Source organism: Musca autumnalis, unplaced genomic scaffold (genome assembly GCF_047663935.1).
Source record: "Musca autumnalis isolate F117 unplaced genomic scaffold, ASM4766393v1 scaffold_4, whole genome shotgun sequence".
In the NCBI taxonomy this organism is placed as follows: domain Eukaryota; kingdom Metazoa; phylum Arthropoda; class Insecta; order Diptera; family Muscidae; genus Musca; species Musca autumnalis.
Window position 1 is genome coordinate 87,438,841 of NW_027411977.1, and position 19,709 is coordinate 87,458,549.

At 31.7% G+C, this 19,709-nt stretch overlaps 1 protein-coding gene across 1 annotated transcript in view; it reads right to left on the reverse strand.

Annotated features, from left to right (window-relative positions):
- Positions 1–460: 460 nt before the first annotated feature.
- Baldspot (elongation of very long chain fatty acids protein baldspot) overlaps positions 461–19,709 on the reverse strand; it is a 133,868-nt gene continuing 114,619 nt past the window's right edge. Inside the window, exon 4 of the mRNA XM_073986570.1 lies at positions 461–6,929. Within this exon, the coding sequence (XP_073842671.1) occupies positions 6,296–6,929 (634 nt within the window). The 3' untranslated portion in view covers positions 461–6,295. The remainder of the gene's footprint in view (positions 6,930–19,709) is intronic.

Sequence of the window (19,709 nt, forward strand, 5' to 3'; positions counted from 1 at the left end):
ATCATATTGACGAAATTCGATAAAATTATTTCATACAATAAATGATCTGCCTGTTCCAGTACTGCAAGAATCTACTAATTTTTACTACTTTTTCCGATAACATAAAGCAAAAATCGTTATCGTAGTAAAAAATAGTAGCTTCTTTCTTGTAGGTTCTGGAACAGATCAAAAATTTTAATATTGACTTAAATATTTATCGATTTTTTTATATTGAACTGATAAAATATTTCAAATATTGACATATCAAGCAAAATGTGGAATATTTTGATAAATATTTTTGTCAATAGGTGAAATATTTTATCATTTGTATTATTACTTTGTGATCAAATAATTTTATTGAATTTTGTTAATATGACAATTTTTTTGTCGCCGGAAAATCGATAAATTTTTGATTGAATCTTTGAATTTTATTATCAAATTGTGTTGCCTTCCTGGTAAGATTTTAATAAAACAAAACACATTTTCTTTTACCTTTGTTCGTTTTATAAGATTTTGTTCATTTATTTCATTGATCCGAAAAAAACTAAAACAATATAAAATATTTGCGCATTTCAACAATTATGTAATTAAATAAAAATATACAGATTCTAGACTTATAAACTATAATTAATCGTAAAATATAAATTAGATTTGTTTTTAAATAATAGTTCTTATTTAAAAGAAAAAACACCATACACTGTAATAAAACCTTTGCCATTAGAAACAAGTCTCATTGAAAGACATTGTCAATAAGATAAGAAATTACGAAAAATGGAATATATAGAAGAAATACCTTGACATAAATAGCAGAAAAGTGATAAAGAAATGCATTTTCATGTAGATGTGTGTGTGTGTTTTTTTAAAGAAACAAAAAGTCTTTACAAAAATAAGGTAAAACAAAACCAAAATAAACCAAACCTAGAATTAAATAAGGAATTTAATATATGTACATACATACATTGTTTTCAAATTGTTGTACATATTTTCATTAATTGTTTGTAGTGGTGGTGGTTAAAAACAAGTTTAATTGATTATTGCAAAAGCTGTGGCAAATATTTTTTCGTCGTTAATTTAAATTTAGGCAATATAAGAGAAGAAGTAAAGCAAATTAATTGTATTTTTAAATAGTATTTTTTTACGATTTCTACTTTCCTATTTTTTGTTGTTGTTACTTTTAACAAATTGTTTTCATGCTGTTGTTGTTTTGCATTTTCTTTTACAAAATCAATTATTTTTTTTTTTTGTTAATTTTTTGTTTTTATAAAAACTTTAATGTACACAATAGTTAAGCATTTATTTGCTTGCTTGTCAAAACTTTTGTCTTTTTTTCTTATATATCAAATGCCTAGATATTGCGTTTGTTTTTTGTTTGTTCTATAAATGTAACAATTTAATGTTGGTTTTGTTTTCTTTTAAATTTGAAGTAATACCAAAAATCATTAAACAAAATTATTTTAATTCGTTTGGGCCGAATTAATTTGTTTTAACTGCCAACCATCTCCATCCTATTTGCGCGTTGTAAAATAAGTTTCGTTCCCACATTTTCCAACTGCCAACAGTGATGTGTTTATGTTACCATGGTGTTGCAAAGAAGATTTGTGTCTAGAAGCAATATTTTCCATTGTGAAGTGGAGTTACAAATAATTCTGAGATATCCACCATGATTATCCACGTGAAAAAAAATTTCGTTTCCGGTGTATAATAAAGTTTATATCTCTCATAAGAGGTCTTAATTAGGGTAACCAAATTGCCCACTAGACACTCTGAACACAAAATTCTTATTGATAACTGTCAATATGACAGTTAAGGTCAATGACCAAAACGATATTTCTCTCTGCTACACTTTGGCAATTTTGTTGGCAAACAATTAAAACTGCAATATTTGATATTTTTCTATTGAAATGATGCCCCATCTTCTGCCCATATTCCCGCTTCTATTTTGTACTCTTTTTTTAATTTGCCAAATGTGACTAGATTTTTGTATGCATCTTAATCTTACAAATATAGAAAAGGCAAACATTTCTAATATCCATTATATTGTGACAAAAGTTGTGTTTAATACTTCATAAAGTATAGTTTTCGGTTTTTTGTTTTTGTTTTTCGTGGAGGAGATGGCTGGCTGTGGGGTTAGGTTTTTTTAGAGGTGGTTATTTGTAGAATGTGATTTACAATTGATTTTGCATTGACAATATACTAATAAGTCAAAGTTAAATACAAATACTTGTTGCAATTGTTTAATCAGTTATTTGTTAATGCAAAAAATATTCAATTTTTTGTTACTTTTTTTTAAATACATATTTACTTTTTTGTGTGATTTGTGGTTATTGTTTGGATTTACTTTGGGTGTAACCCTGGCATGTGATGTGAGGATTTTGTTTTTTTTCTTTGTTAGACTATTGAACAAATCTCGTCGGTTGCAAATAGAATTTTGAAACAATACACAAAATTCTTAGTTTGTTTCATGCGATATTTGTTGTTGTATTTTTAATATATGAAATTGTTCTTTTATCATGTCTTTTATTTTTAATTACAAACTTCAATATTTCTTGTTTTGTCAAAAGCAAAAACTGTTTGAGTTGGACTTATATTTTTAAGATTTTACAAAAGTAGGAAAAAGTTGTTGTGAAATATGTTGATAATTTTCTAATACAAATGTATACTGCGGATAACATTTTCAATATGAAAGACGACAAAAAGTATTTTCTATAAGAAAACATTATACGGATAAAATTTTCTATAAGAAAACATTAACCGGATAACATATTCTATAAGAAAACATTATCCAGATAACATTTAAATAAAAAAAAAAATTATCCTGATAACTGTTTATATAGAAAAACATTATCCGTATAACTTTTTTATAGAAAAACATTATCCGAATAACAGTTTCTATAAGAAAGCATTATATGGATAACTTTTTCTATAAAAGAAAATTATCAGTACGACATTTTCTATACTAAAACGTTATCCGGATAAAATGTTCTATAAGAAAAAAAACTATTCGGATAACATTTTCTATAAGAAAACATTATCCGGATAACATTTTCTATAAGAAAACATTATCCGGATAACATTTTCTATAAGAAAACATTATCCGGATAAAATGTTCTATAAGAAAACATTATCCGGGTAAAATTTTCTATAAGAAAACATTATCCGGGTAAAATTTTCTATAAGAAAACATTATCCGGGTAAAATTTTCTATAAGAAAACATTATCCGGATAACATTTTCTATAAGAAAACATTATCCGGATAACATTTTCTATAAGGAAACATTATCCGGGTACAATTTTCTATAAGAAAACATTATCCGGATAAAATTTTCTATATGAAAACATTATCCGGATAACAATTTCTAAAAGATAACAATATCCGGATGAAATGTTCTTTAAGAAACTATTATCCGTGTAACATTTTCTATAAGAAAACATTATCCGGATAAAATTTTCTTTAAGAAACTATTATCCGTGTAACATTTTCTATAAGAAAACAATATCCGGATAACATTTTCTTTATAAAACATTATCCGGATAACATTTTCTATAAGAAAACATTATCCGGATAAAATGTTCTATATGAAAACATTATCCGGATAACAAGTTCTATAAGAAAACAATATTCGGATGAAATGTTCTTTAGGAAACTATTATCCGTGTAACATTTTCTATAAGAAAACATTATCCGGATAAAATTTTCTATATGAAAACATTATCCGGATAACATTTTCTATATGAAAACATTATCCGGATAACATTTTCTATAAGAAAACATTATCCGGGTACAATTTTCTATAAGAAAACATCATCCGGATAAAATTTTCTATAAGAAAACATTATCCGGAAAAAATTTTCTATATGAAAACATTATCCGGATAACAAGTTCTATAAGAAAACAATATTCCGTGTAACATTTTCTATAAGAAAACAATATCGGGACAACATTTCCTTTATAAAACATTATCCGGATAACCTTTTCTATATAAAACATTATCCGCATAAGATTTTCTATATAAAACATTATCCGGATAACATTTTCTATAAGAAAACATTATCCGGATAAAATTTTCTATAAGAAAACATTATCAAGATAACATTTTCTATAAGAAAACATTATCCGGATAATATTTTTATAAAAAAAACTTATGCGTATAATATTTTCAATGATAAAACGTTAAACGAATAACATTTTCTATAAAACCTATTATCCGGATAAAAGTTTCTATAAGAAAACAATATCCGTATGATATTTTCTTGAGTAGCAATTATCCGGATAAAATTTTCTATTAGAAAACATTATTTGGATAGCATTTTCTATAAGAAAACATCATCCGGATAAAAATTTCTACAAGAAAACATTATCCGTATATATATTATCCGGATAACTTTTTTTATTAGAAAAAAGTATTCGTATATCATTTTCTATAGGAAAGCATTGTCCGGATAATATTTTTTATAAGAAAACATTATCCGAGTAACCTTTTCTATAAGAAAACAATATCCGGATAACATTTTCTATAAAAAACATTATCCGCATTACATTTTCTATGACAAAACATTATCCGTTTAATATTCTCTACAAGAAAACATTATCCAGATAACATTTTCTATAAGAAACCACTATCCAGATAACATATTTTATAATAAATGATTATCCAGATAGCATTCTCTATAAGAAAACATTATCCGGACAACATTTTCTATAAGAAAACAATATCCGGATAACATTTTCTATAAAAAACATTATCCGGATAACATTATTTATAAAAAAACAATACCCGTATGACATTTTCTGTAAGAAAACATTATCCGGATAACATTTTCTATAAGAACACAATATCCGGATAACATTATTTATAAGAAAATATTATCCGTATAACATTTTCTATAAAAAACATTATCCGGATAACATTTTCTATAAAAAACATTATCCGGATAACATTTTCTATAAAAAACATTATCCGGATAACATTTTCTATAAGAAAACATTATCCGGATAACATTTTCTATAAGAAAACATTATCCGGATAACATTTTTTATAAGAAAACATTATCCGAATAACATTTTCTATAAGAAAACATTATCCGGATAACATTTTCTATAAGAAAACATTATCCGGATAACATTTTTTATAAGAAAACATTATCCGAATAACATTTTCTATAAGAAAACATTATCCGGATAACATTTTCTATAAGAACACAATATCCGGATAAAATTATTTATAAGAAAATATTATCCGTATAACATTTTCTATAAAAAACATTATCCGTATAACATTTTCTATAAAAAAACATTATCCGGATAACATTTTCTATAAGAAAACATTATCCGGATAACATTTTCTATAAAAAACATTATCCGTATAACATTTTCTATAAAAAAACATTATCCGGATAACATTTTCTATAAGAAAACATTATCCGGATAACATTTTCTATAAGAAAACATTATCCGGATAACATTTTCTATAAGAAAACATTATCCGGATAACATTTTCTATAAGAAAACATTATCCGGATAACATTTTCTATAAAAAACATTATGCGGATAACATTTTCTATAAAAAACATTATCCGGATAACATTATTTATAAAAAAACAATACCCGTATGACATTTCCTATAGGAAAACATCATCCGTATAACATTTCCTATAGGAAAACATTATCCGTATAACATTTTCTACAAGAAAACATTTTCCGTAGAACATTTTCTACAAGAAAATATCTTTTATCATAACAGTATTCATATCAAATTTTCAACAATAGAAAGCTATCCGACCTTTTTGTCATTCTTACAAGCTTACTGCTAGTAGAAGTGTTAATCGGTTAAAGTTAATCTCACAACAAAATTTTACATTCTTTTTTCCGTAAAAAGCCCCCTTCCCTTTACCAGTTTTTGCGATTTCTACAAAGTTGTAGGTTTGTTTTTTTGGATTTTTGTTTTGCTGTTTTTTTCCTGTTCTTCTATTAAAGAATATTTGATAGTAAAATATAGACTGTATATAATTTAAATATTTATATAGTACGGCTATTTATTTGTTGTATAGTCGTAAATAGGTAGATTTTTTGTTGTTGCCAAAGTTAAACAGTTTTTTTTTGTTAAGTTTCTTTGTAATTTAGATTCAGAAATAGACTGTAAAGAAGTTTTTTGGTTTTGTTGTTGTTCTATTCTGTATTCTTTGTTTGTGTTTTGTTCTTAAAGGTTTTTGTTTTTTAAATTAAAATAAAATGAATAAAAATAAAAATTAAATAAACAAAAAAATAAAAAATCAATATCCCCTGAATAATAGGTATATTCTATAATATTACGTCCATTTATTGGACTTTTGTTTTGCGCAAGTGGACATCGTTTTCATTAGACATCGATGGTTTGCTGCTGATGCTGCTGCTACTTGTGGTTGGTGGTGTTGGCCGCAATTTTGCTGAATTTTGTGCAACCAATGATGCAGCCATGCGTCGACTCTTGCCATCGGGTGACAAATATGCCTTATAGAAGAAACGGGCAAACAACACAAAATAGCTGAAATACATGGCAATTGACAGATTTATGTTCGTCTGGGAAATGTTACAGGATTGTGGCCCGTGTGTCTTGAGGAAACCATTGGCCCACACATTAATGGCACAGCCGATTATCATTTGAGTCAATTGCAGCGATGTAATAATCATGGCAATGAAACGTGGTGGATTGAAACGGGCCGCCTTAAGGGCATAGTACGAGTACATAACGGAATGTACACAGTAATTCATGACAATGAACCAGCGGGCCGATGAGGTATATTCGGTGTATGAGAACCATGAATAGATGAGCACCGTAATGTGATGGTACCAGTGCAGGAAGATCAATGGCTGTTTACGCAATACAATGAAAATGGTATCGCCCAACTCGGGTAATTTGGAAAGGACAAACAACCATGTCCAGAAACCGCAGACACGATCTTGTTCGATGTAGCTGTAAAGAAAGAAAATTAAACAGTCTAATTATAGTTGAAAATACATATTTTTTTTAGAAATAAAGATTACCGAAAGAAAAGATTAGTGAGAAAGTTGTCACTAATAGTACGTTTAGACTATGGTGGATATAGCAAATCCAGTCGATTTAAGTTGTCATTTTCATACAATATATGTGAAATAAATCGAGATAATGCTCTTAAACATGTTATAAGTCTATAGTCTAACAGGCGTTTAAGCTTTTGTGTTGAAATAATTTTTGCATAAGTACCATCAATTAAATGGATTTATTTCAATATGGGTTATTTACAAAGTAACAAATAAAAAATATTAAAAATTCAAATAGCCCGTAATCATTAAGTAAAGTTTTCCAAACGCGTTCATAAAAAATAAAATTATTGCTGGTTTAATAATTGCAATTATTAGATAAGCGAAATTGAAGTAAAGCACTTATTAGGGTTATGACTTTTTTCAACGCACAAAGTCATTTGAATGTTTTTCTATGTGAGCTTTTTTTGAATAATTTGTAAAGTCACTACAAACAGATATACATATAACTGAAAATAAGCTTTGGAGACACACGACAAGACCAAAATAATTTTATTTCATATATCATATCTACTAAAAGTGGTTTGTGCGGGACGTTTTTAGACCCTCCACCATACGATGGGGGTATATTAAGTTTGTCATTCCGTTTGTAACTACTCGAAATACTCATTTTAGACTCCACAAACTATATAAATTTTTGATCAGCGTGCAATTCTACCTACAAAGAAAAATAATTACTGCATTTGAGGAATAGTGTTCATAAAGTCTTGCCAACAATGAACGGAAACAAACAAAACGATTACCGTACCAATCACACAAAGCCACAAACTTTTCAGCTTCTCTGAATCGTTTCATTCTCACAACCAAAACAAAACCACAAACTTTTCAATGTAAAAAGATGAAAACTGTACGATTGCTGAAATGTAGTTCGGCTATGCTTTGCGAGTTGTTTCATACACCACCCAAACAAAAAGAATTTTTTGCAAATGTTTACTGTGCGTTATGGTCAACGACCCCTCGGGACTTTTCTCAACCGGTTTACAAAATAGTTAGTTATAAATGCATTATTCTACAACTGACTACAAATTGCCTGAAAAGTCATCTATAGACTATCTTTGCACTACTTTTCAACTAGTTATCAACCAATTTGAAAATAGTCAGTTACAAAGAAATTGTACTACAAATAACTATAAATTAATTGAAAAGTCATCTAGAGATCAACCAGTTGAAGGCGTTGAATGTTCAATAGTGTGTTTTCGACGCACATAATTCTGATATACAATTTGGTAATTATTTCGATACAAATGTAACATACAATTATACAAGCTAGTTTTGATAGACTCGACATATCAAAAGAGGAGCAATTGTTAACAAGGAAACATAACTGAGAAACAACTGGTGTCAAAATAAAAAGGCAAAGATAAAATCAAAAGAGAAAATAAAGAGAAATAAAAATATAAATAAAAAATATTTTTTTCACTCTCTTTAAGATTAACTGACTATAATAAGTCAAAAAATAGTTTGATTTAAATTAGTCAAAAGTAGTTGGTTAGTAACTAGTTAAAAGTAATGCATCCTTATGTTAAAATAGTTAGTTGGCATAAAGGAAAATAGTCAGAAAATAACCAGTGGTGGTTATTTTTAAACTAGTTTTAAATTATTTTTAAACCAATTTATTTCCCGCAGGGTTAGCTCAGTGAATTTTATCAACCACCAAACGTATACTATTCCATTTTCTATCTGCTCTTGTGGAGTTGAGTACTTTTCACTTTTCGTTTTGTTCGCACTCACGAATGTAAACAAAACGAAACTAAACAGCGGGGTTATGTTTCGTTTTGTATTGTTCCTATAGAAAATTCGAAACGATTGGAAATGTTATTTAAAGTATTTTTACGTACGCTGGTTGCCAAGGTTCAAATTTCTGTATTTCATGAACGCCTTTCATAAAGCAAAAAAATACTGTTTTTTTCTGAGAGATAAAAAAAACAAATTTGGCGAGTTGTTGTTTTTGTTATTATTGACTAACAACCACCACACACCATCAATCAAACAAGAGAAACATTTTGCTGCTTTTTACTAAATAATTCTTTAATTTTGTATTACTGTAATTTACCGTTTCTTCTAATGGATTTTCACGAAATATATGTACATGCATGTTGAGTCTATCAGCACTAGGTTGAGATATTAGATGTTGCCTTCGTATTAAAGAAATTAAAAATTTCTAGTTGCGAACTATACAGACAAACACTGTGTTTTTTCGACACCAAACGCACTGTAGTTCAGAGTAAGGCAGATAAATGTTTTGGGTCTCCCTTGTGCTCTCAATGAGCGTAAATTTGCTGATGCCCACAACGTGTTAGCATCTACACCAGCCAAGATCATCCATATACGTTAACGTGACTACATGATAGGTGTACTCACAATGAGAATAACAATCAGTTGTCGTTGAGCAGCCGACAAGTAAACATGTGCATGGATGTACGCATAATTTTAGTGGGGACACTGAACAAAACCGCACACATGTTTACTGGTCGCAGTTCTTACAACCACAATGCTAATACAAACTTTCTTGTCATTCTCTCACTACTTTACTCTCTTTTTTATTTTGAGCATCAATGATCTACACAGGTTGTGAGCGATAGCCAATTTACGTTCATTTAGAGCACATGGTCTCGGGTTGTGTTGTGGTTGTGTTGTGGTTCGTTGATACATTGTCAATACGATGGTGAGACGACGAGACCATTCAAAAGAAAACGAGAACGAAGTTGAGAGAATTTACCAAACAAGAGAGGAAATATGAGAGCAAATAGTGGAATATAGGGAAAAATAGGAAAGTGATTTTGCATCTCATGAAAATCTTACTTATTTTTGAAAAAATAGTAGCTTTCGGATGGAAATAAGAAACTGTACATGTATCTTATGTGAGGTACCTGTACAGTATGAATAAAACTACATCACGAACGAAAATATGTAAAAATTCTTGAAATATTTTTTTCTGTGTAGATATACCCATGTCCGTGGAATCTGTGGAATACCAAAAGTACGTAGGACGTTTTAAGGAATTTTTAAGATATTTGTCCACCGAATTGTTTGTTATTTGGTATTTTGTGTCTCCAGAGGCTAAAAAACATACCATATATAGTACACGTCACTTTAAGACAGCAATCGGCACACAACAACAACAATTTGAGCAAACACTGTTGTTAATGCATGGGTTTTCAATTGGTGAGTGGAGAGTGAAGCTCTCTTTGCTTGCTCGCGAGTAAAGGACTGCGGAATGTTGCTTTAAGATATTTTGAATGTATTAGTCCCATTTGACCAACGAATCGGTTGTAATTTAGTATTTTGTGTTTCCAGAGGCTAAGAAACATTTCTACCAAAAAAATGTTTATATAGGTCCACGTTTTGATATGTTTATATATATCCTCATAGGACGTTATCTCCCGATTTTCGGTATTTTGAAGGTTTTAGCTATACTATCCCACCATCGTGGAGCAATGGTATGCACGCCCGCCTTGAACGCTGAAGGTCGTGGGCTGGATTCCCCGGCCAGGCAACATCAAATTTTCAACGGTGGCAAAATACTCCTCAGTAATTTTGGCGACATTTTCTGAGTATTTAAACCATGTAAAACTTCTCTACAAGTGGTGTCTTAGGACACGCCATTCGGACTTGACGATAAACTGTAAGTCCCATGTCATTGAGCTAATATGAATCGGGTGCACTCATTGATATGAGAGAAGTCTCCCCTGTCCCTTATAGGATATTTGAGGAACAATTATATATAATTATCCTACCAAAATTGTTGAAATTTGGTATTTTGTCCTCCTTTGGACTACAACTACAACTTTCTCCCAGAAATTTGTCAGCACAAGTCCACGTTTTAATATAGCCCCCATAGAACGGTACCTTCCGATTTTTGTCAGGTTTTAGCCTCATTATTTCACCGAAGTGGCTGAAATTTGGTATTTAGGGGTCGATTATGCATTGCCACTAAACTTGAGTTGCGTTGTCAATTGTCAGCACAACTGAGACGAAATGTTGTATTACTGATATCAACCCAACTGGGTTGTCGATAAACGTGTTATCGATCAGAGTTTTTTCAAACTTGTGAACTCTATATTAATCCAAAAGGCACAATTCGCAAAAAAAACCATTTTAAAATGATAAGTTAAGTGGAATTATTTTTTGGAATTATTTGAGGGGCAAGTCGAATCCATTGGAATGGCCATCTGCACTGTAAGTTGCTCATGTTGGAAAGATTTGTATTATCAGTAAATTATTTTAGGTTAGTTTACATTGTGGAAACTTTAAAGGATGACTTCAAAGTAAGTTACAGATCAACAACAATACCCCCACTTTTAAAAGTGTGCGCTGCGTTGAGATTTTTTGCATAGGGAATTTTCCAAAAGTCCCATGACAATGATTACAACAACTGCATGGCTCAATCTACATTGTCGAACGTATTGAAGGAAGTTGTTCACTTGATAGAGGAAAAAAGACAAAACAAAAATCATTTTTATTCAAAAACGAAATTCCCTTGTGTTGTCGCCTGTATAGATGGAACCCATGTGCACATTGGATTTGCACTCAATTTATCAATAAATATTTCAAACTATTGTTTTATTGTTATTTTCACCATATTTTTGATACACAAAATTAATAAATCATGCAAATAATCAACAATTGTTACGAAATTAATTTTTTCCTTTCTATTTTACTTCTTGTCTCTTCGAAAATATTCACTGCAACTGAAAATAACTGGTTGCTGAAAAATAGCCGGTTCGTCAACGGAGATTCGCAACTTCAGTTGAAGGTTGCCATACATAAAGTAATTTTGACAACTGGCGACTCCACTCAACGATAATTGCTACCAATAATCGACCCCTTAGTCTTTTTCTTTTTTTTGTAAACTTTCCAGAAACCAGAAATTTCTCGGTTTCGGTCCACGTTTTGTTGTGCTCCCATAGGAGCACAGAAGGTTTTAGCTACATTATCCTACCGAAATTACTGAAATTTGATATATAGCATTCGATATCGGTATAAAACCTGCCTACAGATAATTGTGGCTATAGATGTGCGTTTTAACAGTGCCCCTTTAAAAAGGGAAAACGGGTTCTTAGATTGGAGTTACTACGATACCGCTCATTGCGAAGACTTTTAAAGCACTGTAACTTGGTATTCGGATTCTCAAAGGGGTAGAAAACCTCGCAGAGATTGATCAATACGTAGTATGAGCAAAAACTCATTCGTTCCCGCTACAGGCAATCATTTTTGAGAAAAAAGGTCAAAAAGTCATAACCCTAGTACGTATATAGAACGTTATAAACTTAATAGCGGTAGCCCACTCATTTAATGATATAATGCTTTCAAACAAGTTTAAGCTAGAATATAAACATTTTATTGAACATATAACAGATTCTTGATTAGAATAACTTAAAAATGACGGAACGGATAGACTTTGCAAAAAAATTGTGTTTCGATCGAATTGTTCAATTTGAATTATATTGAATACGGAAATTAGAAACCATGATTTGTAACATTGCCGGAAATGATTATGTTGATAAACTAGTTCGGCATGAACTTAAGTTCACGCGTCATTTCCTTCGTGTGGTAGAACAGGTTTAGCATCAATGTGATTACCAAAACTCTCACCTAGAATCATTAACTCTCTATTTCTAAATCGAATACCTATCGAACGGGAGTATAAATAAAATAACAAGTAAAAACGAATCAATCTTTGGCCCTCAGCCTATGGCTGTACAGCGGTGGTGCTCAAATTATTTTGTGCATTTGTCTCTCTGAGCGTGGCTTTCCTTTGCTAAACCACGACATGTGAGAATAAAAAGAGAGTCACGTTAACGTACATATATGGGTGATCTAGGCTGCTGTACAGCAAACCAATAACAGGAGTGGTAGTCCTAAATCGCTAGGCGATATCAGGGGTCACGAGAGAGTATCTCTCTCCACTCACACAATTCAACTAAAGCTTTGTTCCCGTACTTTTTAATAGTAAAACTCGTAAAAGAGAGAAAGAGAGAAAAAATGTTCTCACACAAAAGTCTTTTCAAAAAGTCAAAAAAGTTGGAACAAATGTCAAAGTCGACGTTTCAGCCAATCGAGTAAAAAGTTTTTTAAAGAAAAGTGAACATTTTACAACTTTTTTGTGTACGGGAACGGATTTTCGGGTAAAATGTGTAAATGTCGTAAAAATTGTAAAAACTTTTTAGTTTTGGAACAAAGCTTAAATATACAGTTGATACCTAATTATACCCTATATAAAGTGGAAATGAAGATACAGGTTGCAATTTCTAAGATAGAAGTTTCTACTACTCCTAGGATGTTTGGTATTGAAAATGGGCTATATCGGTCCACGTTTTGATATAGCCTCCATAGAATGGTACCGCCAGATTTTCGGTATTTTGAAGGTTTTAGCCTCCTTATAACACCAAAATGGTTGACATTTGGTATTTTGTCTTCATTGGGGGTTTACAAATTTCCATCTGAAATTTGTCGGTATAGGTCCACGTTTTCATATAGCCCCCATAGAACGGTACTTACATATTTTCGATGTTCTGAGGTTGTGGTACTTATAAAACTATCAACCTGAAATTTGTTGGTATTGGTCAGATGTAAAACGAACCAGATAAGTGAAGACGATACAACAACAACATCTACTAAAAACGGTAGTGCAAGAGGTTTATGAAGGAGTGGCCGTAAACATTGAGACATTTTGAGACCCATATCTCAGCATGTAGTGGCTTCCCCTGCCAAAAAGTGGGTTCAACTTTTGCGGAGGAGGCAGGGAACGACATGGTCCATCTAAGTAGCGAATCTAATCTCTTAGACAATAGGATTTTTTTTATAGTTTTGGGTCGTTATGTCAGGATGCATGGTATTGTTCATGACAAAAATAAATCGTTATTATCATAATCTCAAAGACTACCTTTGACGAACATTTCAAAACGATTCTCGAACAGCCCTTATACTGCGGAGATACAGGATGCAGTTGTCCGATATAGTCCATGTTGGAACTTAATTTAAGTTTAAGAGAAATGTTATCGCGTCCATTTAAGTTGGTCACCGTAGGGCAATGCTGAGCACGCCTGTGTGCTAACACACAAGGAACCTGAAGAATTTTCTCTTTGTTTATTTGAATCATCAACCACGTTTCATCTTTTATTCATTTTTTATACCCTCAGCCTTTAGGCTACAAGGGTATATACACTTTCATACGGGCAAAATGTGCCTCATCGAAATAATGGTTTTAGACCCCAAGTATGTTTGGACCAAATGTGTTTCAGACAATTTGGAGTCGATTGAGCAATGTCCGTCCGTCTGTCTGGCTGGAGCGCACGATAACTCTCGAACGGATCAACCGATTTGGTCCAAAATTTGGCTTTGGTAATATTTTGCCCAAACTTAGTTTAAGTTCGAAGATGGGCTATATCGGTCCATTCCTTCCGGTACCTCCCCCACAAAAGTTCGAAAATGTTCGGAAAATGTGTGTGCACGATAACTCTTGAAAGGAGTAACCGATTTGGTCCATACTTTACCCATCGTAAAGTATGCACCTGACTTAGATAACGTTTCAATATGGACTCAATCGGCCCACTCCTTCGGGTACCTCTCACACAAAATTTCAGAAAAGTTCAGTTTAGGGCCTGCTCTCGAATCGCTTTGATTTTTGTTGTAGCAACTTATATTCACTGGCCCCCATAACACGGTACAAGTTTCATCAGGGGTAAATCCATACTTCCTGAGAAAATAGCCCGAAAGGTGCAAAAAACCCCTATGACACCGTGTGTAGTGGTTGGAGCGTAAAATAACTCTCGAACGGATCTGCCGTTTCGGTCCAAAATGTGGTCTTCGTAATATTTGATGCAAACTTAGTTTAAGTTCGAAGATAAGCCATATCGGTCCACTCCTTCAGGTACCTCCCTCACAAAAATTCAAAAATATGCGTACGATAACTCTTGAAGGGAGTGACTGATGTAATCCATACTCTGCACATTAATATATGTACCAGATATAAATCAGGTTTGAATATGGACTTTATTTGTCCACTCCTTTGGGTACCTCCCACACAAAATTTCGGATAAGTTCACTTTAAGACCTGCTCTAGAATCACTCTGATTTTTGTTGAAGCGATTTGCATTCGCTACCTCCATTACGACGGTAAAAGTTTTTTTAGGAGCAGGTCCATATTTCTTGGGAAAACATCCCGAAAGGTGTAAAAAGCCATATGTCACCATTTGTGGCTCTCGAACTGTTCTACCGATTTGGTGCAACATTTGGTCTTCGTCGTATTTTATCCAAACTTAGTTTCATGGGGTAATACCGGTCCCAACTTCTGGTACCTCTCTCCAATATTTAAAAAATGTCAATAAAATATTAGGACGATATCACTTGAATGGTCCAACCAATTTGGTCCAAACTTTGGATCTCCTAATATTTCGTCAAAATTTAGTTTAACTTCTAAAATGGCCCATATCGGTCCTCCCTAAGGGTACCTCCCCCACAACATTTGTGTTAATTCCTAATCCACATTTTTGTCGGCAAGTTCAAATGTTGAAAAAGGGCCACAAAATTCTGAAGAGACGCTAAATACATTCTATCTGTCCGTAGATGAAAGTTTCAATTCACATTGGCTGAGGGTATACCTCTGTCGGCAAAGCCGACTGACACTTTTTTACTTGTTTATTTTTATACCATCCACCATAGGATGGAGGGTATATTAAGTTTGTTTTTCCGTTTGTAATGCATTGAAATAATCATTTGCGACCCTATAAAGTATATATATTCATGATCAGGGTAAAATTCTGAGTCGATCTTTGCATTTCCGTCCGCCCGTCTGTGGTAATCACTCTGGCATCCATTAAAATGGATATGGGCCTCTTAAATGTTGGGAAGATCCGTCATTGGTTTGCAGGCAGGTCAAGTTCGATGATAGGCTATATCGGTTCACGTTTTGGTATAGCCCCCATATAACGGAACCTCCCGATTTTCGGTATTTTGAGAATTTTAGTTATAATATTTAACCGAACTAGCTGTAATTTGACATTTTAGGTTCTCTGTGGTCACGAAACTTCTTCACGAAAAATCGTCAGCATAGGTTCTTGTTTTGGTATAGTCCCCATATAACGGTATTTCCCGATTTTCGGTATTTTGAGGTTTTTAGCCACCATTTTTAACCGAACTAGCTGTAATTGGACATTTGAAGTTTTCAGTGGTCACGAAACTTCTTCTCGAAAAAATCGTCTACATAGGTCCATGTTTTGTTATAGCTCCCATATAACGGTACCTCCCGATTTGCGGTATTTTGAGGATCTTGAATACATTGTTCGACGGAACTACCCGTAAATTGAGTTTTGAGCTCCCCTGCAGTTATAAAACTTTTGCACCAAAAATTGTAATGGTAGGTCCACACTTTGATAAAGTCCCATAGGTGGTACCTTTCACCTGGCTGAACATATTTTTTAGATTAGATTAGATAATTTAGGTATTTGGGGTATCCGTGGTCTAAAAATTTGCCCACTAATTCTCATTAAAAACTATTTTGCTCAGCGCATTGCCGTAGGGGTTTTTAGAGCTTTTAGCCCATTATGTCAGGAAGTACGATCTTGCCCACTAAAAACATTATATCGCTGTAAACAGGATTGAAAGGAACACTTTCGGTACAAATTTCAAAAACGATGCTTGAACAGTCCTTAAACCGCTCTTACGTGAAAATACTGAACTTTTGTGAAGGTGAAACGGGAGGGAGTTGTTCAAATTATGACATTTTGGAACTTGATGTACACGTTTGAAAGAAATGTCATAATGTACAAAATTTCGCCAAATGAGATACTAAATTCGTGCTCAATGCCTATGATTCCTGTGAGGGCAGATTAATTAATTAATAATAATAATAATAATAATAATAATAATAATAATAATAATAATAATAATAATAATAATAATAATAAATAATTACATTGAATTATACGACCAAGCCTGACAAGATGGACCATGAAGAATTATGTTCTATAAATAAATAAATAAATAAATAAATAAATAAATAAATAAATAAGTAATTAAATAAATAAATAATTAAATAATAGAATAGAATTCTGTTCTAAACTCAAAATCCTGCTGTTGGACTCCCAGAAAATTTCAACAAATATCCAAGTTTCTTGGGATTGTAAACTCAAAATTGTAATCTCGCTCTTGCTTTATTGCGTTCTGCTTTAAGAGATTGGAAATGATATTATTTCCTTCCATATATTCATTATGTCATACCTTTTTACGTATTCAATTTAATAATTTGTTATGTAATAATATTAAATAACCATAATATTAAAAAATTTCCGTATGGAAATTTCCATTAAGAACAAAATCCAGAATATTCCTTCTACGCCCATTAATATTCGACTGAAATAAACATAACCTTGACAAATAATCCATCCTTTCATCACTGCTGGCCGTTAATCTGTCAGTCAGTCACGTTTGTGTTTAAAAAACTTTTCCATGACATTGTGAGCGGAATAAAAATACAAACAAACAAAAAAAGTTTCCACTGCAAATTTTATGATTTTGAAAAAGAAAAAACTTCGATGCATTACAAAAGTAACGACGACTAACTGTGTCAGAACAGGTTTTTTGTTTTGGTTTTTATTTTGCTAGGAATTCTTTTTTTTCTCGAAATTGACTTTTTGTTTTGTTCTTGTTTTTTTTTTGAGGGGGCCAGGTAGCTGGTTTTACGACTGCGCCATACTTAGAATTTACAAAACATCTAGCCGGCGAATTGTTAATGAACTTGAAATAAGAGTTGTTTCTTTTTTGCCAATTTTAATGGTGTTCAATTAAATTTCAATTTCAAGTTAATGTCCAATTAAATGTGAAAAATTTATTTAAAATGTAAATGATTTTAATTCTGTTCCTTTTTTGGTTAAAGAAGATGAAGAAGAATTATATTCTGTATTGTTATTTAATATAAAAAATACAAACAAAAATACTGTTGATTTCTGTTTTTTTGTTTTTTTGTTCTTTTTTTTTTTTTTTTTTTTTTTTTTTTTTTTTGGTAATAAATATGGTAACATCCATATTTCATTTCAGTATAGGTGCATTTCAATTACCTTTAAATATAAAACATGTTATAAACTATAAAATTATTTTAATATTTATAGGCAACAAAAAATGCCATAAAAGTTTATTAAAAATTTCAATTGAATCAGCTATGTTTTTTTTTTAATATTTAAAAGTAAATAAATAAGGAGTTACTTACATACCCACATAATATTTATATGGCAATGACAAAATTAATCTTAAATCACATAATTCAAGGACAATTGAAGTCCACTCCCAGTATGAGAGTTCGTTTTCATACACATTTTTGTTAAACGAATTTTACAATGCATATTTTGAAAGCCCAAAAATATATAAACGAGTTTTTTCATTATTTATTTTTTGAGTAAAGCCTAGAGTTTGAAGGATTTACCAATAAAGGTGGAAAATCCACAATGCTCAAAGCAATATGAGGAATTAAAATCTACGGAATTAACTCTACAAATTGACATAAATGATCAAAACAAATATAGTTAGTATATGACTATTTATTTTCAATTCCAGGGTTAATTATTCATGTAAAACTGACTGGAACAAATGCTCTCAGTTAGAGAACTACAAGCTGGAGGTATCGGACTGCCTGATAGCACGGTAGTTGATAGTGCAATAAATTTCCCAGTTACCAAACATTAGCATGGATTCAAGTTGACAACGGCGTGCTCATTTCGACCACAAATTGTGTTTATACACTATCGACAACGGATGTGGTCAGTTTGACCTCATATGGTGTCATTTTTTATCTGGGTGTAACTGACATTTATTTCGTATACACAATTTTCAAATGATTTACATATCATATGCAAGGATTTATAGCCTCAATATCCCACCGAAGTGTCTGAAATTTGGTATTAAGTCTTTGTTGGGGGTATAAAACTTTCCACCTGGAATTTGTCGGTATAGGTCTACGTCTTCAAATAGACCCCATAGAACGATACCTCACGATTATCGTTATTTTGAAGGTTGTGACCTCCATATCCCACCGAAATTGCTGAAATTTGGTATTAGGTCTTCATATTTAAATTATTTCATCAAATGTCGAAAATTACAAAAAAGTCGATTGTTTTGAATAGCTTCGGTTTTAGCCCAATTGCGTGGAAATGCATAGGTCAAATGAAGCTTTATATGCGTGAGATGACAGATAACAGACAATACTATAACAAAATGCAAAAAAAAAAAACACAAAAATATCCGAAAAAAACCTGATTTAACGTCAATTTTTGCAACTATTTTTTGTGGCGTTTAAACAACCAGTGGCTTTATCTGGGTTAATGATTTGTCCCAAGACAATTTTAAACAAACAAATTTTACACATAAGATAATATGGACATGGAGATGGTTTGAATATGGACAATAGGGCGGCCCCTTAATTTTTGTCCATATGATCTAAAAAACTTATATGTATATGAAATTTTTTGGTGATCTCGTTTACGTTAACCCGTACCAACGGAGTAATCTTTGCTTCCATAGTAATTTTTATGGGACCAAAGGTGCTGTTTTACGAAAATGCTCCATTGGACCATAAAAGCGGCCTTTATAATAAACAATTGTCCCACAAACATCCCATAAGGGACAAGGGAGATTTCTCTTCTCTCATATCTATGAGTGCAACCCGATTCATTTTAGCTCA